Here is a 23,017-nt window from a genome sequence, read left to right as displayed (position 1 = left end):
TTACGCGGGGTTTTCTACTAGTCGGACCTTGAGCGGCTTCAACATGTCATGAGCCGAATTTGCCGTGGTTCCTAACTACAGAATCAAATAGAGGCATCTTCAAGCTGTATTCTTGTTTGAATTATACAAGGATATTCTTCATCTGATCGGCCCACTGTAAGACGGGATGGGGGAGACAACCAAAGAGCTCTATCCAACCACTTTGGCGTACCAAGAGTATGTTACTCATCTAGAACATGTTGGTGTGCAACTATGAGACACTTGTTACTACTGGTCTACTTACATCGATCACATTCTGAGACTTGTGTCAGTTTGTTACCTTTGAAATTCAAAGCCATGCAGCACCAACATATACATATTGCCTCGACCAGACGATCGCGCCACAATTCGACTTTGCACGAACCATGTGGCTTGAGTGGCGATGAGGCAGGCAAAATCCAAACTCAGCAATGATAAATTGAGTCCTCATGTTGTGACTGTGCTGACCGTCATTCCATTCTGGAATAATTCTCAAAACAAGGTAAGCAGTTGCTTACGCTAAGGCCGAGATCTTCATAGGCAGAGCAAATCCCTCAATACGATGACAACTCGAAGACGTGTCGTACCGAGCCGTTCCGCACAGCTGTCCCACCCCATGGGGATGGGTAAAGACCCAAATAAACAGCACCCAAGTTCTTGAGAATTCATATAAGGCGCATGGAGCAAGCGATACTGCTGCACCATCGAGCAGGGAAGTTGGCAGGACAAGGCATCGCGGCTTCCAAAGCCGACTTCAGCTCGGCTTATTGATTTTCATATATTGCTCATACATCCCTTGACATCGCTGCATAAATCCCATGGCCGCCTCACTGATGGACACGTGCGGGACCTGGTCATAACAGGTAGAGGTATGGCTATTGACGGGACTATATGCCGCCCAAGATATAGTCCCTATGGACGCTGGATTTCGGCTTCTAGCGCCAGTTCATCCGCTCTTGAGGGTCACATGGCTCACAAAGGCTTGACAAGCTCACAGACCCACGTGAACATGTACACCCTGTCACTTGTGAAACTTTGTACACCGAGTAGGCCTCGGTCTCGGGCTTCCTAATAGACAGTAGGTATCGTGAGGTAAAACAGCCCGCCCCATCTCAAGGGGTTGATCCAACGATAGCGGGGTTGAGTGGGTATTCTAGAGGTTCTATGCAGAATGCAGGGTGGTGTAGGAACCAGGGCATATTTGATACTCCCCTGCAGGGCGCTCAACAGGCACAGTTGAAAGTCTCTGTGGAGCGTGTGCAGAGAATTGGCATGAAAATTACCTATAAAGAAAAAGACGGTGTCGGTAAACCTGCCACTCTTCTCCCGTTGAAGATTCTGCGTTCCGTTGCGCAAGGTGAGTTAATGAGACTACTTGAGAGGAGTCATAAATGCAGTAACGATACTATGCTTTCGACGTAGTACACTGATGAAAATGGCCCTTTGTTGCTATTCAGATATGTGATTGACCCAGCACTGTCTACCACTCACTGAGATGCAGTGGCGGCATCTCAATGAGATGACAAGAAAAGGCCCGAACCCATGCCGACGGCAATCTTGCGTCTCAACATAAACTACGGTGGTACATTACTCACAGGTCACGACCAAGCCAATTCTCTGGTAGATGACCAGGTCGGTGGAGACGGTCCGGGGTATGGAGCTACTGCTGCGGCCCTACTGTGCAGGTTATTACAGCCATGTGGTAGAAGGCTTGAGTAATCCGATGAGATGGCCGAGCAAATGCCCGGAAATTTTCCTCCATCATGGCCACGATAGGGCAAGTGAGTATGTAATCGCGCCGTCGATAACCGTCGTGATAAGAGAGATTGTATTGAGTCCGTTTTTCGGCGTGGAGGGGTGAATGTCCTCCACCAAGATGGAACGTGCACGAGCTAATCCTAGCGTGTCATACGTCATTTCCGGTTTGGCGGCGGGCAACGCTTCAACTCAAAATTAACTGCTCCCAAGACGCCGCTGAATCGACATTGCCGTGTCTGCTTATTGTGCATTGCCACTTGAATTTATCCATAGGGGCCTCGTACCAAACAAGCACCTGCACCATGTCGCTCGAGAAGATCACGACCATTTCTCCCATCACCAACAAGCCAATCGTCACACGCAATGGCCTCTCAGATGCTGATTTGCAGTCTCTCCCTGAGACGGCTGCAACAGCATTTGAGTCCTATCGACGCACATCACTCTCTGAGAGGCAGGCAATTGTTAAGAAGGCCTTGAAGCTGCTAAATGAACGCCAAGATGTCTTGGGTAAAGAGATCACAGAACAGATGGGTCGCCCCATTGCCTATACCGCCAAGGAAGTCAGCACGGCGGTTATGCGCGGCGAGTACCTGCTCAAAATTAGCGATGATACGCTCAAGGACACGGACGGCGAACCGGAGAAGGGATTCAAGCGCTACATCAAGAAAGTCCCTCTTGGTCCCGTATTGATTCTATTTCCGTGGAATGTGGGTTGTGGTCAAGGGTTACATTAAGTCTTGCACTTGCTAACCATATATGCAGTACCCATATCTGACTCTCATCAACTCGCTAGTGCCTGCTCTGCTTGCAGGAAATTCTGTCATTTTGAAGCCATCGCCCCAGACGCCAACCAGTGCCGAGCAGATCCAGCAGATCTTCAAGGAAGCCGGCCTTCCTGATGGTGTGCTTCAAATCTTTCACTGTGGATCCGTCACCCAGATTCAGTCGATTGCACGATCGCCAAAGATTCAGCTTGTTTGCTTCACCGGATCGGTGGCCAATGGTCTCGCCATTCAGCAAGCTGCGAATGACAGGGTTCCACTCCGAATTGGCCTTGAACTAGGAGGCAAGGATCCCGCTTATGTTCGTTCTGATGTTGACGTCAAATGGGCTGCCGAAGAGCTCGTAGATGGTGCAGTCTTCAACTCAGGCCAGAGTTGCTGCAGTGTTGAGAGGATCTACGTGGACGAGAAAATCCACGACGAGTTTGTATCAGCACTCCAAGAGGTACTCAAGGGATACAGGCTCGGCGATCCATTTGATAAGAACACTCATGTTGGTCCCGTGGTCTCCAAGAGATCTGCGGAGACTATCCGCGAGCACGTCAAAGACGCTCTGGCAAAGGGAGCCAAGGATGCTACCCCGGAAAATGCAACATTCCAGAATCCGCCCGCAGACGGAAACTATGTTGCTCCGACCCTGCTGACAAATGTCAACCACGAGATGATAGTGATGACTGAGGAGACGTTTGGCCCTGTTATTCCAGTCATGAAGGTCAAGGACGACGCAGAAGCAATCAAGCTCATGAATGACAGCCAATTTGGTCTTACAGCTAGCATTTGGACTAAGGATGTTAACAAAGGCCATGAACTCGCCGATGATGTTGAAGCTGGTACCGTTTTTGTCAATCGATGCGATTACCCCGCACCTGTAAGTAGCTCTATCGCCGCAGCCATAGTATTGCATACTGACAATTTTAGGACCTGGCATGGGTTGGCTGGAAAGACTCTGGTCGAGGTCAGACTCTCAGCAGGTTCGGCTTCGACCAATTCGTTAAGCTCAAGAGCTACCATGTCAAAGATTACCCGAAATAGATGCAGCATCCGAGGCATGTTACAAGCCTGTTGCCTGTCAAGAGTGCTCGCCGCTGAGATGACAGTTAGGGATACCATAGGTATAGTTCAATGCAACCAGTCTTGCAAAGAAACTACTAAACACCATTCACGAATTTGGACCAGCGTGACGATGAATTCAAGTGCATTGACAGCCAGCAGGTTGTTAACATTGTCGTTGCAAGAGCACAGGTACAAATACTCTGACCAGAACCTAGTAGCAATGTGTTCTTGCGTGCAATCACGTGAACATGCATCTTGAAACAACAATACTTTGTTGAGAATCTTATGTGACTACTAGCGCCTGAACAGGTGCTCTCTCATCTCCACATTTCGCTGGCACCAGCTGATAACCTCAGATCGATACGGGAAGAATAAACAAAGAAATCAATCTCAAACACGACTAAAGTTTGTGATCCGCAAGGGTCGTGACTCGGGCGGCCAAGTTTAGAGAAAAGCTTGTCACACCATGATAACTTCCATGCGAACCCTGGATTCCGTATCCATTTTTCTTCGCTTCTCCAGTTATTGGGTTCTACTTTGGAGATCAATTTTTTCCGGTGCCTGTGATTCTTCATGCATATCACCGATCAAACTCAAGCCATTTCTTCCGCTCTTTCTTTCACGGCTTTGTCGCGCGCCTAGCCTCCCGGCACAGCGCAATTCCCTTTGTACCGAGGCCTATGTTTCAGCGTCTGTGCTCCCCATACCTGGCTCCGGCTTTGGAAATCCCAACTTGGCCCGTATTGGCAGATACCGACCATCCATCTATCCATTCTTACTGATCCAGATCTGTAATTTGTTGTTGCTTCTTCTCCAGTGACGCTGCAACCTGTTTTTTTTCACCCCACACCTACAGCAATGGCATCCATGTCTATGGCTACTGTGATGCAACGTGTGTTTCCCTGTTTTGCTCCACGGACGAAGAGGGCTATAGTCATTGTACGTCCGCCGTCTCCCCTATGCTCCCTTTTATCCTACCAGTTACATGCATGATGTTTCCGTCACATTTTTCTAATATACACATATATAGGGCGCACCGACAGATGTACGACATTTAGACATCTCAGAATGCATACCCGGTCTCTCAGAGGCGCAATGTGAACAAATACGGAACAAGAGCAGGAGCAATGCCACAAGCTTACTTGACTTCGGAACTGAAGTGCTGCCGTATCCACCCAGTCTTGCTACTCGGGATATATCGACGCGCGGGTCTGGATCGGAATATGAGGACTCGTGGGGGAAATCAAAATCTTGCCTGTCGTTGAACGACTCGTTGGTGAATGATGCGGCAAAGAAGTCGCCGACTGATGTCGCGATACCGCCACGGGCGGCACGTAAGAAGAGTAGTATGATGGAGTTGGAGATGGAGGATATGCTGGAGACTGAGACCCAGTCTCGGGGTGATGTTCGTGATCAGGATGCGATCATGTACGAGACACTGCCCGGCCAACAAAAGACTCAGAAATGAGGAGTGTTAAGGGGTGTGTAAAATCAGGTTCATGCTTCACAGGACAGGGCAATAGAGTTGCAAATAAACAGTAATCGCAGGGCGAGGTCAAAAAGCCAAAAAAGCAAGGGTATGCACAGGTTGCAAAAGCGTTTCATTCGATAGGTCTATTCAGGCAATACAGCACCTAATGTATTATTTATTTGACTATCTAGTTCAAGAAAAATCGATATTCAAGATGGATCATCTCATAGGCTCCAGAATGATATTATCAAGTAACCGGACAGGAACCTGATGACCCTCAGCGTCCAGTCGGCCCAAATCTTCTTTGTCTGGCTGTGGTTCCTCAACCGGCAGCATCTTGACCACACCACTTAGAATGGCGCCCTTGCTGTCATCAATCTGCTCGATTTCTTCCATGGTATCTGGGTCGGCAAGGCTGATGTAATCGACTTCAAACTTTGCGCGCTGGTTAGGCTCTAGCTGCTCCTGGTCAAGGAGCGTCATGTTTGTGTGATCAAACGCAGGCCACAACACATCATTCCGCAGGCGCATCCCGTTCTTGTACTTGATTTCTGCCTTGCGAAGTGCTTGATTGAGAACAATAGCCACATTGCGGCGGCGGGTGCCCAGGTAGACGTTGCGAGATGAAAGAGCAAGGCCGTCAGACTCCCTTGACGTAGGGATTATACGCAGATCCATGTCGAGGTGGAAGTCGGTGATCATCCGTTTGATGACGCGAGTCTGTTGGACGTCCTTTTGGCCAAAGTAGACGCGGTCCGGAGCGCAAATGTTGAAGAGCTTCATGCACACGGTTGCTACGCCGCGAAAGAAGACGGGTCTTGATGCGCCCTCAAGGATTTGGCCAAGCGGGCGCATCTCGACAAACGTTCCCACGCCGGGGATGCTGCTGTCGGGCGGGAGGGTAGGATACATAGTTTTCGTTTCTGGTGCGAAGATGGCCGTAACTCGTCCTTGGCCCGAGCTTGCCAGCTCTTGGTTCAGCTGCTCTACTATGCGCAGGTCTGTCTCCCATGTCTTTGGGTACGAGTCGAGATCCTCGTTCAGGCCGAATTGGGTGGGGTTCACGTAGATTGTGACAAAGACGTCGGTGTTTTCAGCTGCGGCATGGCGCATGAGCGAGATATGGCCTTCGTGCAGGGCGCCCATGGTGGGCACTAGACCGACAGTACGTTGATTGAGGCGTAGATCTCGCCGGAAGTCACGTAAGGGAGCGACATGGCGAAAGATCTGAGGTTGGGGATTCGAGGACGAGGTATTGCATGGACTCGGTGATCCGGAGAAGAAGCGGATGCCGTTACTTGTTCTCGAAGCTTGCAATGGACGCGAAAACTTGACTAGGAGACACGAGCGTGCTGTCGGTACTGATCTTGGTCAGCTCAATGGCTCAGGGTCTGTGTGTAAGGTTGTATTCACCAGGTGCTAACCGGAGTGGTGACATTGCGGGGAGTTGCGGAGGTGTCGCTCGGAACAAGACTGGAGTTAGCTATAGAGTCGCGCAGCGACCAAGCGGATGATGCAACTTCTCCCGCGCAACGTGGAGATGGATGAAACATGGCGAGGCGGTGAAAAGGCTGCCATGGCTTGTAAGATTTGAGAACGGACAAGACGTCTGGTTTCTGCGCTGAAGGTAGCATCATGGGTGCACACGTACGGCCACATCGGGTTTAGTGTCCCACTAAAAAGATGGAAGTCGAGATTTCGCATTCTGGCGCAGTCGACGACCGACACCCCGCTACTTTCACGACCGGCGACGGCGATAAAACGCAGATATGGGCGACGATGGCATGCTCCTCAACTTCTCCATCCCGGAAAGCGGCATTATCGCAAAGCCAACCTTCAAGGGCGGCAACTGGAAGAGTCGGCTCACAGCAAAGAAGGCGGCGCAGAACTGGCATACCAAGGCGACAGCACGATTAAACGGCGAAACAGTACCCAAGAAGAAGGTCGACCATGCCACCAACGTGAACCGCACAGAATTGGGCCCGCGCACACCAAAGCCCGTCGACGATTCTGACCTACTCGACCATGGCGACAGAAATCCAAAGCGAGCGCGTGTGAGCGGAGAATTCAAACCGAAGGCCGTTGAGAAGACTGCAGACCCCAACTTCAGGCCCCAGTCGAACGCGAATGCAACAAAACGCCCTGGCGAGCAGCAGAGCGCACCAAAGGGCGGCAAGCAGGTCATTTCTTCGCTGTTCACCTACAATCCCACTTCTACCACCAAGCCGGAAGCGACTCAACAACGCGAAGACGATGCGCCCGTCGAACCCTCGAATGCGCCCCTCAGTAGCGAACTCCACACATTCACTTCACTCGGCATGTCCACAACGCTTGCCAGTCATTTGCTCAACAAGATGGACCTGAAGGCGCCCACAGCTATTCAGAAAGCTGCGATAACACAATTGGTCAAAGATGACTCGGATGCTTTTATACAGGCCGAAACCGGTTCCGGAAAAACCCTGGCCTATCTTCTGCCCATTGTGCAGAGACTAATGGACTTGTCGGCGAACATGAAGAAACGGAAAGTCGACGAAAATGTGCAAAGGAATTCGGGCTTGTTTGCTATTATTCTGGCGCCAACGCGAGAATTGAGCAAGCAGATTGCTATGGTACTGGAGAAGATTCTAGGATGCGCACATTGGCTAGTAGCCACGACGGTTATTGGTGGTGAGAAAAAGAAGTCGGAGAAGGCTCGTTTGCGAAAAGGTATCAACATCCTGGTCGCAACACCGGGTCGATTGGTTGATCATCTGGAGCACACAGAAGCGCTGGATGTAAGCAATGTCAGGTGGTTGGTTCTGGATGAAGGAGATCGCCTGATGGAACTTGGTTTCGAGCAAGAGATTCAGAAGATTGTTGGTGCTTTGAACCTACGAATGCGCGCGAGGAAAGACGAAAAGTCGCGGATACCAGGGCTTCCAGAGAAGCGCACTACAGTACTCTGTTCCGCAACCATGAAGATGGACGTTGAGAGGCTGGGTCAGATAAGTTTGAAGGATGCCGTCCATCTTCGAGCCGATCCGTCAGAGAAGGAACCAGAAACAAGCGAGACAAGCAGGGATACTACTTTCTCCGCACCGGCACAATTGAAGCAGTCGTATGCTGTTGTAGCGCCCAAGTTGCGACTAGTGTCGCTGATTGCCTATCTGAAGCGCGCGTTTGCGCGAAAGGGGTCCGTGATGAAGGCAATCGTCTTCATATCGTGTGCCGACTCTGTCGACTTCCATTTCGACATGCTTACTAGCGATCTCGAAGGAAAAGAAGAACAAAAAGAGGAAGACAAAGAAGACTCGACCGAGGACGAGGCTACGAAAGATGACAAGAAAGCCAGCAAGAAGACCAAGGCGATACAATCAGATCCTACAAAACTCGAAGTAACGAGTGCAGTAGCACCGATATTATCAGCAAAGACACATTCAGTAACAGCGTACCGTCTCCACGGTTCCCTCCAACAATCCCTCCGAACATCGACCCTCGCACAATTTGCAAAGAACAAGGAACCTTCTGTCCTCATAGCTACCGACGTCGCTTCGCGTGGTCTTGATTTGCCAAACGTAGATTTAGTCATTGAGTTCGACCCTGCTTTTGCCCGAGAAGACCATTTGCACAGAATCGGCCGTACGGCGCGTGCTGGTCGCGACGGACGTGCATGCATCTTCCTCATGCCCGGCTCCGAAGAAGGCTACGTCGACATCCTCAAATCCGACCGCAAGGAAACCGAGGCGGGCATTCATATTGCGCGCCAAGACGCAGACGACATTCTCAACCGCGGTCTCGTCACCAGCGGTGTCATGGAGAAGAATGCTTACATGGACAAAGCAACAGATCTCCAGCTCGCCATTGAGCGATGGGCTCTGGCTTCTCCTGCTCGTCTCGAAGCTGCCCGTCGCGCGTTCCAAAGTCATATCCGTGCGTACGCCACGCATGTTGCTGACGAACGCAAGTATTTCGACATCAAAGCTCTGCACTTGGGTCACTTGGCCAAGGCTTTTGCCCTTCGCGAGCGACCCAGTGGCATGAAGGTTCCAGGTCAACGAACTGGTGCTGGCCGTAATGACAAGACGCCTGCCAAGGTTCGTGGTGGACCAAGAGTAGATGGCGCAAGTCGTAAAGCTGCCACCGAGACGGGTGTGTCGACGAGGAAGAAGGTCGACCTGGATCTGCCGGAGGGTGCGGACGCGGACGAGGCGGCGAAGATGAGAAAGGCAGTTAGGGCAAGGGAAAAGTTTATGCGTCATGCTGGTTTAGCAAGCGAGTTCAACTTGGGTTAAAGAGGATAGAGAAACTCGGGCCTACTAGATTTAAAAACAAAGTTATATTATTTGAATAATTACTCAGCGCCGAGTAACATGTCCCTTCATGTGTCGTCCCTTAAAGTTTCCACCGCCCCCATCGAACAATCCTTAATTTGAAAGACAAACACACGACTACACATTGTTACTCCAGCGCTCATGACTCAACCCCTCCTCCTTCCTACAAAACAAACCCCGAACTCTATCCCATGCCTTCCTCACCCTTGCCCCAACCTTTGGCGTCCCTGCAGCCCCCACATACTCCTCCTCACTGTTCAAATCCAGCACACCGCAGCATCGTCGACTCGCAATGCTGACATGCCCACACCTTATATCAGAGCGCTCAACACGCTGCACAGGCAACATGTGTGCGGTCTGTACTCCCAACGTCTCAGTCGTGGTGAAGGGGTAAGGATCTGTTTCCCTAGTGCGCTGGGTACAAAGGCTTCCGCTGCCGTCTTGGTTGCGCGGGTCGTCAAGGTAGGAACGGTCTAGACTGAAGGCATCTCCACTCATTGTCTGGCAACAGCGGGGGAAGGGTGAGAGTTGGGGGCGGGACTGGGAGCGCTCGGCCCGCTCGTCGCTTTCAGGTAGGGAATTCAGCTGGTGGGGTTGTGCTTGCAGGTTTGCGTCTAGTACGCGTAGGAGAGCGGGTATGTGTGGTGTGGGTGAGGGAGATGGTTGTTGCTCGGGTGAAGGGGTATTTTGTCGCTTGACAGTGTATATTTTAAGAGATGATTGGGTTGGGGGTAGTGCACCTGGAGGACTTGTTAGTATATGGCTGGCTATTCCTTGAGGGTGAGCATGGTGAGGCTTGCTTTTTGCTTTGCGGTGCTGTGCATAGTTCTTTGCTGGGGCGGACGTAGGAATCGGCGTGCCTGCTCTTTCTACCTTCCTGGCACTACGTCGCTCTGCCTTTACCTCTTCTTTCTTACCAGCTTCCTCCACATCATCCAGAGTGCTCCGACTTTGCATCACAAAAGGCGGCTTGGAAAGGTCCCATTGTAGATCCGGGGCATTCATCAGTACTGGCGTCTTTCTTCCTTTCTGTGGTCCCAACACCTCTTCTGCGTCCACGGTATGGGGAGTCTCATTAGCCTCTGCTTTACGCTGGCGTGGATATGGCGTCTGAGGCCTTGGGGGAATTTGCGAGTTTCTCGCTCTGATTGATCGGCCATCGCCTTTGGAAGAGGTTGCGCTTGCAGGCCGTGAGGAAGATTGGGCGGTCTGACTGGCGAAGCGCACGCTATTGTGTGGTGAGTCTCTGTTTGAATTGTCTACTGACACTGGTGTGGTGTCTTCAATATCCCATAGTTTACTATAGAGAGCCTCATAACTGCTCGGTGATTGGTGGTAATATGAGGATTGGCGTGAAAGCTCCGACGCATCTGGTGGGGTACGGGCTGGGCTAGGCAGAAGGCCTATTCCTGAATCCATGGATGGTCCCTCTTCAAAATATTGGGCTGAGTAAGGCGGAGACATGACGTGCAAAGGCTGGTTGATTGTGCTGTAGGTTGAAATCTTCTTAGTGCAAACGGGAAGTGTGAAGCTAGCTCTGTCCTGAAAAGGTGCTGAAGGGGATGTGGACTGAAATACAGCACGTTGAATATTGGAAAACTTGTGAATAAAGCAGCCCTCGAGGTCAACCAAGGTTCTATTCCAACTGCATGCTCTGGTTACTATTGCACTGCCGCATTACCCTCCATGTCCCTGACTGGTTCCTCAGGAACCGCATAAATGGGCACCTGACGGCTCGGACTCCCTAAGGGAATCTCTTTTCCTTGCATCGAATTGTCGGATTTCAGAGTATGTATCGGCGACATGCTATTCGCTGCTTCACCTTTTGCTGGCATAGTGGCTGGCGCTGATTGGCCATCTTCGTATGGATTGTGGGGATCGTAGCCTGATAGATGTGTACCTGGGGAAGCATGATTCGATATGGGTTCTTGAGAGGGACCATCGGTACCATTCGCCGTGATCTCGTTTCGCGATCCTATGCGTTGTCCGTCTGCAGGCGTGTCTTGCCCAGAACGCTCCTCATCGTCTGTTTTGGGCGTGGCACGTTTTTGCCGCGCTCGTGCAATCAAATCATCGAATTCTGTTCTATGCGATTTCGCATACCCTTCGCCGTCAAAGTCTTTCTTCATAATCGCACTCTCCTTGTTGTTCGATCTACCGCCCTGGGTCTGTTCCCACTCGTCTAATTCTTTCAATAACTGCCTGTGACTCTTTCTCAGACTATCATGGGCGTCGCAGTTCGAATTAAAGATATTGATCCACTCTATGTGTCGCCTCCTCATTAGATCTTTGGTGCCCCAATTGGGAATGCCGATTTCCTGGAGCTTTTTCCGCAATGCGGTCTCTTTCATCATAGCATAGTTGAGTTGCGATAATCTTATTGGCGGAGGCGAAGGGTCTTTCTTTCGTGCCTGTAACACGGGGAAGGCTGGTTTTCTTATAGGAAAAAGATCAGTCTCCTGCTATGCGAGGCTACATCGCTCTTAAACATACCTTGACCTAGTATTGCGCGGCGACGCATTGGGCCCAGTGCATGTGTCGAGGTGGTTGTAGACCAGCTCCTCCTTCATGGCACGATTGCAGACTGGGCACTTGACCATGCCATCCGGGACAAAATCTTCGTCACCGTCATCTTCGCTATCAGCGACTACAGCAGGCGATGCTGCTCTGTCTCCATTGCGCTGACTTTTGCTCCGGGTTTGTCGAGACCGAGTATGCCTGACATTCTCGTCCTCCTCTATATCCGTGTCCTCCATTTTCCTCTTCTTTCTGCGGCCGCCCTTAACTTCCTCGTCTTTGTCGGCACGCGCTAACTCCAGCGCTTTCGGCCTCGCCTCTTGAAACCGCATTACTACTTCCCTGACCGCAATATTTGGTAACAATTTGTCGCTGGAGCATCCTGTCTTGCAGCTCGGACATTTCCCATCTGTCGCAATACATCTTCGTATACATATCGAGCAGAATGTGTGGGAACAGGGCGTGATGACGGGGTTATGGTAGAACTCCTTGCAGACCTCACAGCGCAAGGCAGCTTCGAGCGGTTCGAAGGTGGGTAAGGACGTTTTGATCCAGTCGGTGGAGTCCGGAAGATCGAATGAAGAGTCCATGGGTCTATTGCAGACAGGAAGCGCCTGGTTTGAGCGAATGTTGACAGGCAGACAAGTTTGGCCAGGGTTAGACGCGACTCCAGTCGCGTATGCGTCATCACGTGATGACGCATGGAAATTAGCTGCCTTATCCTTGCCACTTGTCGGCCGGGGTTCAGCAGTCAGTGGTAGAGTAGGTTGCTTTGTAGTGATATTGCGCCTTTTCACCATGGTTGTGAATTTGGTATGCTAAACAAGGGGTTGTATTACTTGTGAATACCTGAGCTAAAAAATTCGTGTGAGAGAGGAAAGTGTTCAATACCAGCACAGGCGCATCATGTCAGAACAGAGGCAAGCGCTCATTGTGTCTCTCCTTCACTCTTTCAATCACTGGACAATCAAGAGACTCTTGGTTTGATATTAACTTCGATCTGGTCTTCATGGCCACTCGATGCTTTCTCTGCATTCAATTGTCATCTGTCAATCTGCTCAACGCCAGACAATCGCATTATTTGGTATTGGCTGCAGGCGAATTCAACTCTTCTTCTGCCAATTTCTCATGCCATATCCATACACAATATCAACCGCATTTTCTGCAACTGAGAGCGAGGATGAACCCGTGTCTTCGCAAAATCTGATGCGACATCGCCATTCTCTGAAACGATAATCTTGCTGTAACTTACTGTTCGTTGGTTGCAAACCTGAGGGCATTCATGGCACTATGCATAAAAACAATAGGATGCTTCCTTCAAACTCTGAATACCGTGCTCTTGCTCTTGATGCCGTCGAAAACACAAGTGTTGTCGACGGGGACATACTGCTCAGTGATCACCTTGATGATCTCCTGTGAGACCATACCACCCGCTAAAGCGCCAATATTGTGCAACTCAGCACCACCAGCTCGCACACTGTCAAATAGTCAGTTTAGTGCCCCCCATCACCGTCCAGACGTCTTTGGAAGAGAACTGTCTGACAATAAGTTTGGTGTTGCCAAGTATACTTACAGCTCACGTGCATAATCTCCAATTTGTGATCGAATGGTTGCATACTCGTCCTCTTCGATTGAAGCATTCGCTTCTTTAATCAGATCATCAGCGATCTTGAGAGCAATTCCAATCAGCTTTTCTGAATCCGCATCCAGGTCGCTTTCTCCGGCAACTTGAGGCGCCCCTCCGAAACCGTCTTTGTTGTGCGTCGCAGCAAACTCATCCCAAGCTAGGAAGGCAATGTACAACGGGATTTGTGAGTCGGGGAAGGTGAGCGTTTGAGCTTTGGGTTGTTAGCTCAATCGACAGTCTCTCATATCTGCACACTTACCAATTGACTTGGCGCGATCGCCCCATTTGATCTTCTCGCCCGCTTGTACTATGTGAAATGGTCGACCACGCACTAGTTTGATGTGGGCTGCGTTCTTGCAGAAAGTCTCAATGTCCTTCTCGTCAATAGGCTCACTGCGGTTAGCATTGCGCTCCAAAAATCGTACACTCTCCACTACTTCTGCTAAGTCGCGCCGCGCTTTGGACTTGTACACATTCTGCAACTCGATGTAGTCTGCTGAGCGAGCCTTCATGTCCGGTACAGAGCCAGGGACTGGTAGGACATTGTATTTTGTATAAAACAAGCCAATGGCGTTTGCAATAACCCAGAAGCTTGGTGAGTCTTGGCGAACCAGAAGGCACTCTGGCGCTGTAAAAACCTCCTTGACGGCGCTGCTTGCTTGTGGTGGATTGAGAGACTTTAGAACAGCTGCCACTGCTTCATCAAAGTTCTCTTCGCCGCCTTCTGGGTTGTCTGTGCGTGCAGCTTGTGATACGGAAGTCCTAAATTCTGTCTTCTCCTTGTAAGTCTGTGGTACCTCCCCCCCATGTTCCTTCTTCCATTTTTCTAGGTAGTGCAGCAGAAGTGCTATCCATGGCACGTGGCCATGGTCTTCAGCCTTCATGTTTTCTAGGTCGGCCGTCTTCTGTTCTGCATACTGTACTAGCTCTTGCCACGGCTGTATTAGTCGTAGGTCCGATGTGGTTTCGGGATTAGGGTGTGTGTCCACGATGGGAAACGCGGGGGGCAGGTGGACGGAGAAGTGAGCGTAGAAGCCAACCGAGTGGAGATAGAATAGCGGAACGAGCGTAGCACTTGCATGGCTAGACAGCTTTGCGAGAACATCGGGACGGATAGGCGCGGTCGCAATGATCAACGAGTATGGTTGCAGGACGTTGGGCTGTGATAACCACGACTCGATAGGCTGGGTCCATTAGCAGAAGATCAGAGACGAACTGTAAAGCGTGGTTGTACCTCTGTGATGAAGTGACCCTGTACATCTGGATTCAGCTCCTTGAGTAAATTACACGTGTGTTCTGCACGGAAGCCTCCCAAGTGTTGGTCTTCCAGGAAGAAATTCACGCCTAGGTCTGCTTCATTGACGACGGCTGAGTCTTGAATAGTGAAGTCGCCAATGCATGGCAGAACGAGGTTTTTGAGTGTTTCCACGCCGACAACTCCCGGCCCTGAGTTTATGAGGAGAATATGGGAGCTCTCGAGCGCAGCTTGGCCCGTAGCTCCCCATAGGCGTAGCTGACGATCGTACCTATTGCGGTCAGTACGTGGTAATGCCGTTCAGCAGCAATGAGGTGACACACTTCTTCTCCTTGGCAGTTGGACCTTGTACGGGAGGAGGGAGGTCTGCCATTCTCACGGATGTTCTTTTCTTTTCTTTTTCTGGTAGTGGCTAAGAGAAATGGCAGAGGGATGTTTGTTACCGCTGTTAGAGCTGCCAGGCACCGGACGCGCTTGAGCTGTCGGCTCGCGCTAGGCGTGACCCCTGCCGCGGGGTATTCCAATGGCGGGGCACAACAGCGTCATCTTTCGCCGCGCGCCCCATCACCTTGTCACGAGCAAATCATACACTTGCATCCTTCGGCATCAGCTAGACTCATTGCTGAAGGTCTCAGACTCTCAGCTACCTTGTACATATAGGCCTAGAGGAAGGCTAGCGAACGCATGCCGGCTCATGCCCTGGAGACCTCCTACCATCTACACTGCCAGTATAAATCAGCAAGCCCGCAGCATCAGTCATCTCAAGCCTCCACTGCCCCTCCAAAATTTATCGATTCCTAGATTAGCTATACATCCATCCTGTTTCTACACCACCGGCAAATCTCTTCTACAAAAATCGCTCCGTCAACCCAGTCCGCCATCTCCAAGGCACTTCCATAACACTACATCACTCCAAACCGCAAAAACCATGACCGACACAAACGTCGAGGCTGCTAAACGTGCGGCTGCACAACAGGCCGTAGCGGACCACTTTGACCCGGCGGCAACCCACGTTGGAATTGGATCCGGCACCACCATTGTCTACGTCGTCGAGGCCATCAAGCAGCGATCGACCAACCCCAACATTCTCTTCGTCCCTACTGGCTTCCAATCGCGCCAACTAGTCGTCAATGCCGGCCTCACTGCCATCTCCTTTGACAGTCTCCCCGACCACGTCATGCTCGACGTGGCATTTGACGGCGCCGACGAAGTCGACGCAGAGCTCAACTGCATAAAAGGAGGAGGTGCGTGTCTGTTCCAGGAGAAGCTAGTCGCAGAGCGCGCCAGAAAATTTGTTTGCGTCGCAGACTACAGAAAAAGACAGGACCGTCTCTTGACAAACTGGCCCACCATCCCTATCGAGGTCGCGCCCCTGTCTCAGCTCAAGGTCGCCGGTGCGCTCAGGATGCTGGGATCAACAGGCCCTAAACTAAGGACAACGCTACTGGAGAAGTCAGGACCCCTGAAGACGGACCAGGATTTTTACATCATTGATGCGCCTTTTCCTCCGTTGCTTACATCCGCGGATGTAGCAGCGGGTAAAGGAAAGGGCGACGGCACGGACGGTACGTGGGAGGTCAACACTCTGAGCAGGGCCATCAAGGGCCTTACCGGTGTCCTCGAGGTTGGCATTTTCTCGGGCCTGAACGGCATCGATGCACAGGCGCTGCGTGAACAGGACCAAAGCACAAAGACTGTCCGCGGTGGCCAGAAGCCCGTCGCCGTCTACTTTGGTATGCAAGATGGAAGCATCAAGGTGCGCACTATCGAGGGCGAGACATAAAAATAAAGCTTGAGCGCGGAGAATTTTTTGGCCAAAACACCGGGCTAAGTGGTAAAATGACGGCCGTGATCTACAGAGCAAATACATTTTCTGTTCTTCCTTGACTGACTACCTGCAATGACGCACACTCTCTCCCCTTGGTATCTCCCCCCATACACAGCGCAGCTTCAACATCACAGCAATAATTCAAAAGGCAACACATATTTTGTCATGGTCATATCAAGCATGATTCATTCATATCTGTGCCAAAAAAAGGTTAGAAGAAGAAGTGAAGGAGAAGAAGAAGAATATAAGACAAAAGAAGTCTGCTCCCTATCCTACATTCCATTCCTTCCCATCCAAAAAAGAACAGAGTCACTCAAAGGACTCGCGAACAACAAAAAAGTGTCGCAGAAAGGTAAAGAAAAAGGAGAGAATTTTGTTTTCCGTCGCGAAGCCCCTCCCAATGTCCAAAATCGCCAATAATATGGCGTTGGTGTGTGAACGTAAACCTGTTTTCCCCTTGATCTCAACTCCAAAAGCCCTTAGGTCGTAGATATATACGTCTTCAGTCACCGACAGAGTTTAAATCTGGTGCAGACGCCTCCTGGGGTGAAGATGCGCGCGCTTCATGTAGCTCCCCGAGCTAGGCGTAGGCGAAGCAGTAGGAGCAGGAGCTCCCTCAGTAACGTAGACAGTGGTAGTGACGATGACGAGGTCAGTCACGTAGACGCACCTGTATCCCTTGGGGCAAGGGGGCTGGGTAGGCTTGGGTCCACCGGCCGACGAAGGGGCAACGGTGATGGTGGAGATGGGGGCTTTGCTGAGGGTGGTGGGCTGCTTGGTGGGGGCGGGAGGAGGAGCAGCAGGGTAGCTGGTGGGCTCCATGAAAGGAGGGCTTTCGTACTCGTCGTAGGCTGGGGCTGCGGGCGCTTCAGGGGTGGGAGTGGGCTTTGGGGCCTCGGCGGCGGGAGCGGGCTTAGCGGGCGCGGGCGCAGGCTGGTACTCGGAGTCTTCAGGCTTGGTTTCAGGCTTGGGCTCGGGCGTGGACTCGGGCTCCTCCTGCTCCTTTTCGGATGAAGGCGCTGGCGTCTCCTTGGATGGCGAGGCAGGCTGGACCTGGTTGGGCATGATGAGGCCTACATCAATGGACTTCTTGGCTGGTGTAAGGTCCTTGCCCTTGTTGGGAGGCCCGACCCAGTTGCCAGCCTTGCATTGCGCACCAATGTCGGTGCACTTGTCCTGCCAGAGCTTGCAGTTCTTGCCACCAGTTGGGGGTGCGGAGTCGTAGCATACATCGCTCTGAGCCCAGCAGTCCTCAGCGGCAGCCCAGCATCCCTTCTCATCGGTGTAGGACTGGACTTCCTTGGCACACCAGTTTGCGTTCTCCATGACACAGCCCTGGGGCTTGATGCCCTTGGTCTGGACAGTAGCGGAAGACTTGCTCGCGCCAGCAATGAGCTTGGCGACCTTGGGGCCAGGTACAACATACTCGGTAGCAGGGGTGTTGTAAATGTCAAAGCTGGTTGAAGGCTCGTTGTACTTGACGTATCCGGGGATAGACACAGTGGACTCGGGAACGAGGTTGCCGGAGCTCTTGAGGAAGATTTGGGCACAGCCAGTGTAGAACTGTGGGTCACCGTCTTTGGCAGCATGGAGAGCAAGAATCTCGGGACGAGCGAGGTAGTCGCCTTGCAAAAGATTCTCGGGCAGTTTGACGGACAAAAGGCCATTGTTGGCAATGATCTTGTCAGTGCACCATTGCTTGGAGTCAGCGTCATAGCCGTGGTCAAAGATCTTGAACCAGCCATCACCAGCAGCAGTGTCAGTGGTGGCATCTGTAACCTTCTTCAGGTAGACGGCGCAAGGACCCTTGTGGCCGGGATCAAGGCGCTCCTTGGATGGGTCATCGGGCCACTCGCGAATCTCAAAGGTAAGAACGGAACCGTCTGGGACCTGCTGGGTACGCGAAACTCCCTTGGTACCCTGGACATCTAGCAAGTCTGGTCAGCCATGGTGCGCTAGGGGAGCACCAAGAGAAAAGGGACATACTGCAAGCCATGTCAGTGCTATCAAGACTGCCAATAGGGGAGCTAGTGTGCTCTCCAGAAGGGTTCATGCGAATAGCAACACCATCACCCTGACAATTGTTAGTATAAGTCGCATTCAAACCAAAAAACACCATGTACCTGAGCAAGGCCACCAACGTAAAAGTCAGTAAAGACAGTGTGGGCAAGGGCAGCAGGGGCTGAGGCCAGGGCCGCAAGAAGGATAGATTGGGTCTTCATGGTATTCGATGTTCAACAGTTGACTTGAAGGGCAGAAAACAACGTGTTATTTGGTAGTAACAATCGAACTGAAGTTGGTCACTAGGACTCAAGGTAATGAATGAATGTGCCGAGCTAGCGACAAGTGAAGGAATGAAACAGGCCACAAAGAGCCTTCGAAAAAGAGAGACAGACAACAAGTTTGGATTTTGAGTCCTTGTGGGGTGAGGAAAGGAAGAGACGGGGATGACGGGGCCTTTTTACTCCTTCCTTCACACCCGCCCGCTGAGCCTAGGCCGGGTGATGGGCATGGGCGGATGAGTGATTTCCACCCGGTTGCTACCTGCGGGCGGCACATGCCCTTGGCGCCCTTGGAGGCCCTGCGACACGTCTGCCGAGCGTTGCAGCGGAGTGTTATTATTTTCCTTTAGGAGTGACGCTTGGTTGCGCAGGATGCAGTCAGCCTCGAGCCCTGTCGGCCACTAAGCTGAGAGATGAGGTTGTGCTTCTGAAACATGAAACACAAACGAAGACTATTAGCGAGTGGCCTAGTCTATATTCCGCAATGGTTTGCCCGCTAGGTGGCGTCCTTGCAGACGACGCCAAGTCAGGTACCAGGCCTCTCATTTCAACTCTCTCGCGCCATCGCCCCTCGTATACGGTCATTGCCAGCCCCAAGGCGTGTCGAGGCGCCGCTTGTATAACGTCAGGAGCGGGGGCGGTTATCGATATAGAGCAGCTGTGTTCTCGCGCCGCGCAGATCCAGTCCTCGGGGCGCGCGCTAGGGACTTCAGGTTGCTGTCGACTTTTTTTGGTTCAGGAGGTCTTGTTATATTAACGTGGCGCTTGCAGAAGGGGAGCCCACATCATCGCTGCTCAGGCCGACTCTCATTTCGCCAGTCCTCCTCCCCATCGCAAAGATCCGTCTGTCACGCTAACAGAGAGGCCGGTCCTTGAATTGATTGCTATCCCCGCTTCCGACGGCCGTGTTGGTGGCCAAATTTGCGCCTCCTCCTTTGCTCGATCGAAAAGTAATGACATCGCCAACCCCCTCCTGATTTCTTGGGTGCAAACAACGATAATCGCGGTTTCATCTCCTTCTACGACATGCGCCTCCAACTCCGGGTAACCGCTTGCTTAGTTTTCTTTTCCCATAGGCATGCAGGGGTTGGCGCTCGTATTGCCCTTCACCCTGAGCCGTGGCGCCGTAGTGACTAAAATGCTCGACATCGCGGACCGTTGGGGGGAACGACGGATGCAAACGTTGATTCTTCTAGTAGCCCCTTCAATGTCCCATCTTCGCACGAGGAAGCTGACATGTCGATTGCTCGTAACACCCCACCACACCACTTGTTCCGAACACCAAAATAACTCGATCTTCCGGTTTCCCGAGCCGCCGAGCATTCGGGTAATCGCCCAAACGTGGTTACGCTCGAAAACGGGTCTCGCCGCTGCAAAATCTCCAGATGTAAGCTGCGCAAATGAATCCGAACTTGTGCCACCACTAGAAAAGCAAATTCGGCCATATAACACGTAGTTCCCTATTGCACCTCTATGGTACCCAGAAAAAGATTACATTGGCTCGGAAGAGTAAATGACGTGACTACTCAGCCATACATGGGTGGCTTGTACAGTGATGCGTGGGGTGCCTGCTGGAATCCATTGGAGACGCCGCGAGGTATGCTGGGAACAGGCTTTGGTAGACCGCTCTCTTCTTCCTCTGCTCTGTCCAGCACACCTTTGATAATTTCCCTAAAGTCCGCTGAGCTGCGGAACTTGGGCGGTATCTCACCATACACACCGGGCTTCGCAACCCTTCGAGTGGCCCACTTGACATCTGTCACCTTGATCCCATATACGTCTCGAAATGATAATTTGCAAAAGCGTATCTCCACCCCCTCCGAGAAGGCCATGCCTTCTCGCTGTTGGTTGAGACAACACACTATCGCTGGCTCAAAGGGATGGTGTGCATACGTAATCCCCATCTCGTTGAGGCCTCGTTCAACAGCACTAATCAGCCACCGACTGCCTCTTTTGGTAAGAAAGTGCAGCTTCTTAGAGTCGCCTAGCGAGTTGGTAGGTAATTGGCGATCGTAGAGGGATCTAGACAGATGACCTGCAAGCCGCACCGTGTTCATGTAGCGGTCTAGCTGCACAGCGTCTGTAGGATGGAAAAGCGGATCCCATGGAAGTGGCCAGGTGCTGAGGGATATCAGGGGTCCCACGAGAAACCCTTCGGACAATCTAAGTTCGTATCTCGATCTCGGTTCGAGATTGTATGTTGGCCGTCCCATGGACATCGCTGGGATTGACGTGGTGCTGGTAGATCTGGCCAATTCATATACGCTCTTCTTGACATTCATCATCAACTTGTTCTTCTCCACAACATTTGCCGATGGAAAGATACTGGTCGGGTCAAGATTAAGGTTGAGAGTGGCCTCGATGCGCCTGAACCCGAACAGCCAGTGATCGATGAGTATTATCTCAGTTGCCACTCGTCGGGTACGTTCGCTGGTCGCTCCATAGCGGCCTATGGATCCTTCATAAGCAACACTGTAGGCGAGCATGGCGTTTGCGTGCTCTTGGGTATGTAAACAAATATCTCCTAGCCATCGCGCAGCAGCTATGTCACCATCATCCAGATTCTCGTGATCGAGAAAGGTCCCGTTAAAGACGCTTTCAAAGAGCTCTTTTGCCTTTGAAAACTTTCCCGTGAACGATGCGCATACTCCGAGTAGATGCTTGAGAATGCGACGATCAGGTTGAGTACCAGATATACACCTCTGTCCGCGGTCGACAGCTGCTAACTGGTCCTCTAGGTGCTTTTCTGCACTGACGAAGTCGTGGCGAGCCCATGCAGCCACCGCCTGATGAGCCGTCCAGTTAAGATCTATCGTAATAGATGTGCCTTTCTCGAAATATGATGGGGGCAAATCGTTGCCCAGTGGAGGAGCAGGATCAGAGGGTGTTTGTGTTCCAGAAATAGGCAATGATGTAAATAGTGCTGGGTCAGGACTGTCAGGATTCGTCGCCTGGAGCGACCCGCTTGCACGAGGAACTGGCACACGTGGAATTGGAATGGTATGGGTCCGAATGGAGGGGGTGGTAACCGCTGAGCGATGTGGCTCTGCATATAACGAAGAGTTGTCTGAATCAGTGTCCCGTGGCATGTTTGGCAACGATGTAGCGGATTGCGCTTGTGAAGCCACCGAAAGAGTTGAGCTCATATGGACCTGTGGTATCGGTGGACGGGGTATGGGAGGAGGCGTTCGTGATGGTGGTGACAAACTGCTTTCCATAGGCGTGACGATTGTGAGCATTTCAAGGCCACTGGATGATTCCCCAACATTAATTTCAGGAAGTACTGGTCTGAGATCTTGCGACATTGAGGAGTATGGTTCATGCTCCGGTCGATCTTCAAGAAGTCTCCCTTCATTCACCGCTGCGACGAGCCAGTCTACAATGACATCGCGATAGCCCAAAGCTTGCTGCTGAGAGATGCCGACATCTTCCAAATCGCGGATGATCTGGCGCCATGCCTCGTCGTCCTCATTATTGTCTTCCAGGGCGCCAGAAGTCAGTCGCTCAATTGAAGAAATGCTTTCTTCGCGATGTCCGCCTCTATAATCCTTTTCCAGTCTCTCCAAGGCCTCGAGTATCAGGACCTGGACATCGTGTATCAGGGAGGTGTAGAAGGTGTTGAGCATCGCCACGCTCGCAACAAGCCGCTCGCGCAAGTTTCGCAAAGTGGCTGGATCGAATTTAAGACGGTCCCAGGCACGCTTGCTCTTTGTGTCGAGCCCATTGTAGTGCAATAGGACTTTGTCGAGCTCTTCCAAGACCTCGATGCATGGTGTATACGCCTCGATAAGCTGTTGCTGCTTACTCTCCGGTATCTTATCGAACTTGTCTTGTATGTCGTCGAGGAGATTAGTGAGACTGCGTGTTTCACTTGTCAAGGTCTTGTACTCTCCAGGACAGTCGCGGCCTGCATTTCGATCAGCATACTATAAGTTTGCGGAGCTGCCAAAACAACTGACAGTTCTTGTATACCCTCCCCGCTAGTTCGCACACCTTGAGTATGTCTCCGATACTGACTCCAAAGCTCATCGTGTGCTAGCTGGTGGAATACCTCCACGCTGTACCTAGAAAACAAATGAAGCGCCGCATCACTGGACGTATCGCGAGGTATGGCTG

The 23,017-nt window shown here is 51.6% G+C and overlaps 12 protein-coding genes across 12 annotated transcripts; 5 read left to right on the top strand and 7 right to left on the bottom strand.

Annotated features, from left to right (window-relative positions):
• Positions 1 to 2,078: 2,078 nt before the first annotated feature.
• On the top strand, positions 2,079 to 3,590 carry COCMIDRAFT_81433 (uncharacterized protein; the record flags this gene model as incomplete). Its single annotated transcript, XM_007684736.1, has 3 exons — positions 2,079 to 2,483; positions 2,539 to 3,426; positions 3,477 to 3,590. 3 exons carry the CDS (start codon positions 2,079 to 2,081, stop codon positions 3,588 to 3,590), a joined length of 1,407 nt encoding a protein of 468 aa, XP_007682926.1.
• An 879-nt stretch (positions 3,591 to 4,469) lies between these two features.
• On the top strand, positions 4,470 to 5,079 carry COCMIDRAFT_21943 (uncharacterized protein; the record flags this gene model as incomplete). The annotated part of the gene is made up of 2 exons (XM_007684641.1): positions 4,470 to 4,550; positions 4,642 to 5,079. The coding sequence occupies 2 exons, from the start codon at positions 4,470 to 4,472 to the stop codon at positions 5,077 to 5,079; spliced, it is 519 nt and encodes a 172-aa protein (XP_007682831.1).
• A 222-nt stretch (positions 5,080 to 5,301) lies between these two features.
• On the bottom strand, positions 5,302 to 6,228 carry COCMIDRAFT_21942 (uncharacterized protein; the record flags this gene model as incomplete). Its single annotated transcript, XM_007684640.1, has 1 exon — positions 5,302 to 6,228. The coding sequence occupies one exon, from the start codon at positions 6,226 to 6,228 to the stop codon at positions 5,302 to 5,304; it is 927 nt and encodes a 308-aa protein (XP_007682830.1).
• A 623-nt stretch (positions 6,229 to 6,851) lies between these two features.
• Positions 6,852 to 9,353, top strand: COCMIDRAFT_81703 (uncharacterized protein; the record flags this gene model as incomplete). The annotated part of the gene is made up of 1 exon (XM_007684735.1): positions 6,852 to 9,353. One exon carries the CDS (start codon positions 6,852 to 6,854, stop codon positions 9,351 to 9,353), a length of 2,502 nt encoding a protein of 833 aa, XP_007682925.1.
• A 156-nt stretch (positions 9,354 to 9,509) lies between these two features.
• COCMIDRAFT_81680 (uncharacterized protein) lies at positions 9,510 to 10,856 on the bottom strand (the record flags this gene model as incomplete). The annotated part of the gene is made up of 1 exon (XM_007684734.1): positions 9,510 to 10,856. The coding sequence occupies one exon, from the start codon at positions 10,854 to 10,856 to the stop codon at positions 9,510 to 9,512; it is 1,347 nt and encodes a 448-aa protein (XP_007682924.1).
• A 197-nt stretch (positions 10,857 to 11,053) lies between these two features.
• Positions 11,054 to 12,499, bottom strand: COCMIDRAFT_32147 (uncharacterized protein; the record flags this gene model as incomplete). Its single annotated transcript, XM_007684670.1, has 2 exons — positions 11,054 to 11,851; positions 11,882 to 12,499. 2 exons carry the CDS (start codon positions 12,497 to 12,499, stop codon positions 11,054 to 11,056), a joined length of 1,416 nt encoding a protein of 471 aa, XP_007682860.1.
• Positions 12,500 to 13,226: 727 nt separating this feature from the next.
• Positions 13,227 to 15,164, bottom strand: COCMIDRAFT_779 (uncharacterized protein; the record flags this gene model as incomplete). Its single annotated transcript, XM_007684619.1, has 5 exons — positions 13,227 to 13,386; positions 13,483 to 13,747; positions 13,796 to 14,720; positions 14,771 to 15,062; positions 15,115 to 15,164. 5 exons carry the CDS (start codon positions 15,162 to 15,164, stop codon positions 13,227 to 13,229), a joined length of 1,692 nt encoding a protein of 563 aa, XP_007682809.1.
• Positions 15,165 to 15,719: 555 nt separating this feature from the next.
• On the top strand, positions 15,720 to 16,574 carry COCMIDRAFT_778 (uncharacterized protein; the record flags this gene model as incomplete). Its single annotated transcript, XM_007684618.1, has 1 exon — positions 15,720 to 16,574. One exon carries the CDS (start codon positions 15,720 to 15,722, stop codon positions 16,572 to 16,574), a length of 855 nt encoding a protein of 284 aa, XP_007682808.1.
• Positions 16,575 to 17,138: 564 nt separating this feature from the next.
• On the bottom strand, positions 17,139 to 18,841 carry COCMIDRAFT_777 (lytic polysaccharide monooxygenase; the record flags this gene model as incomplete). The annotated part of the gene is made up of 3 exons (XM_007684617.1): positions 17,139 to 18,547; positions 18,606 to 18,693; positions 18,743 to 18,841. The coding sequence occupies 3 exons, from the start codon at positions 18,839 to 18,841 to the stop codon at positions 17,139 to 17,141; spliced, it is 1,596 nt and encodes a 531-aa protein (XP_007682807.1).
• A 340-nt stretch (positions 18,842 to 19,181) lies between these two features.
• COCMIDRAFT_57155 (uncharacterized protein) lies at positions 19,182 to 19,457 on the top strand (the record flags this gene model as incomplete). The annotated part of the gene is made up of 1 exon (XM_007684733.1): positions 19,182 to 19,457. A coding segment is annotated over one exon (276 nt), but the record flags the coding sequence as incomplete, so codon positions are not given.
• A 453-nt stretch (positions 19,458 to 19,910) lies between these two features.
• On the bottom strand, positions 19,911 to 20,060 carry COCMIDRAFT_81316 (uncharacterized protein; the record flags this gene model as incomplete). Its single annotated transcript, XM_007684732.1, has 1 exon — positions 19,911 to 20,060. A coding segment is annotated over one exon (150 nt), but the record flags the coding sequence as incomplete, so codon positions are not given.
• A 367-nt stretch (positions 20,061 to 20,427) lies between these two features.
• COCMIDRAFT_81691 (uncharacterized protein) lies at positions 20,428 to 22,930 on the bottom strand (the record flags this gene model as incomplete). The annotated part of the gene is made up of 2 exons (XM_007684731.1): positions 20,428 to 22,808; positions 22,861 to 22,930. 2 exons carry the CDS (start codon positions 22,928 to 22,930, stop codon positions 20,428 to 20,430), a joined length of 2,451 nt encoding a protein of 816 aa, XP_007682921.1.
• Positions 22,931 to 23,017: the final 87 nt, after the last annotated feature.

Source organism: Bipolaris oryzae (genome assembly GCF_000523455.1).
Source record: "Bipolaris oryzae ATCC 44560 unplaced genomic scaffold scaffold_4, whole genome shotgun sequence".
Lineage (NCBI taxonomy): Eukaryota > Fungi > Ascomycota > Dothideomycetes > Pleosporales > Pleosporaceae > Bipolaris > Bipolaris oryzae.
This window is presented reverse-complemented; position numbering and strand designations above follow the sequence as displayed.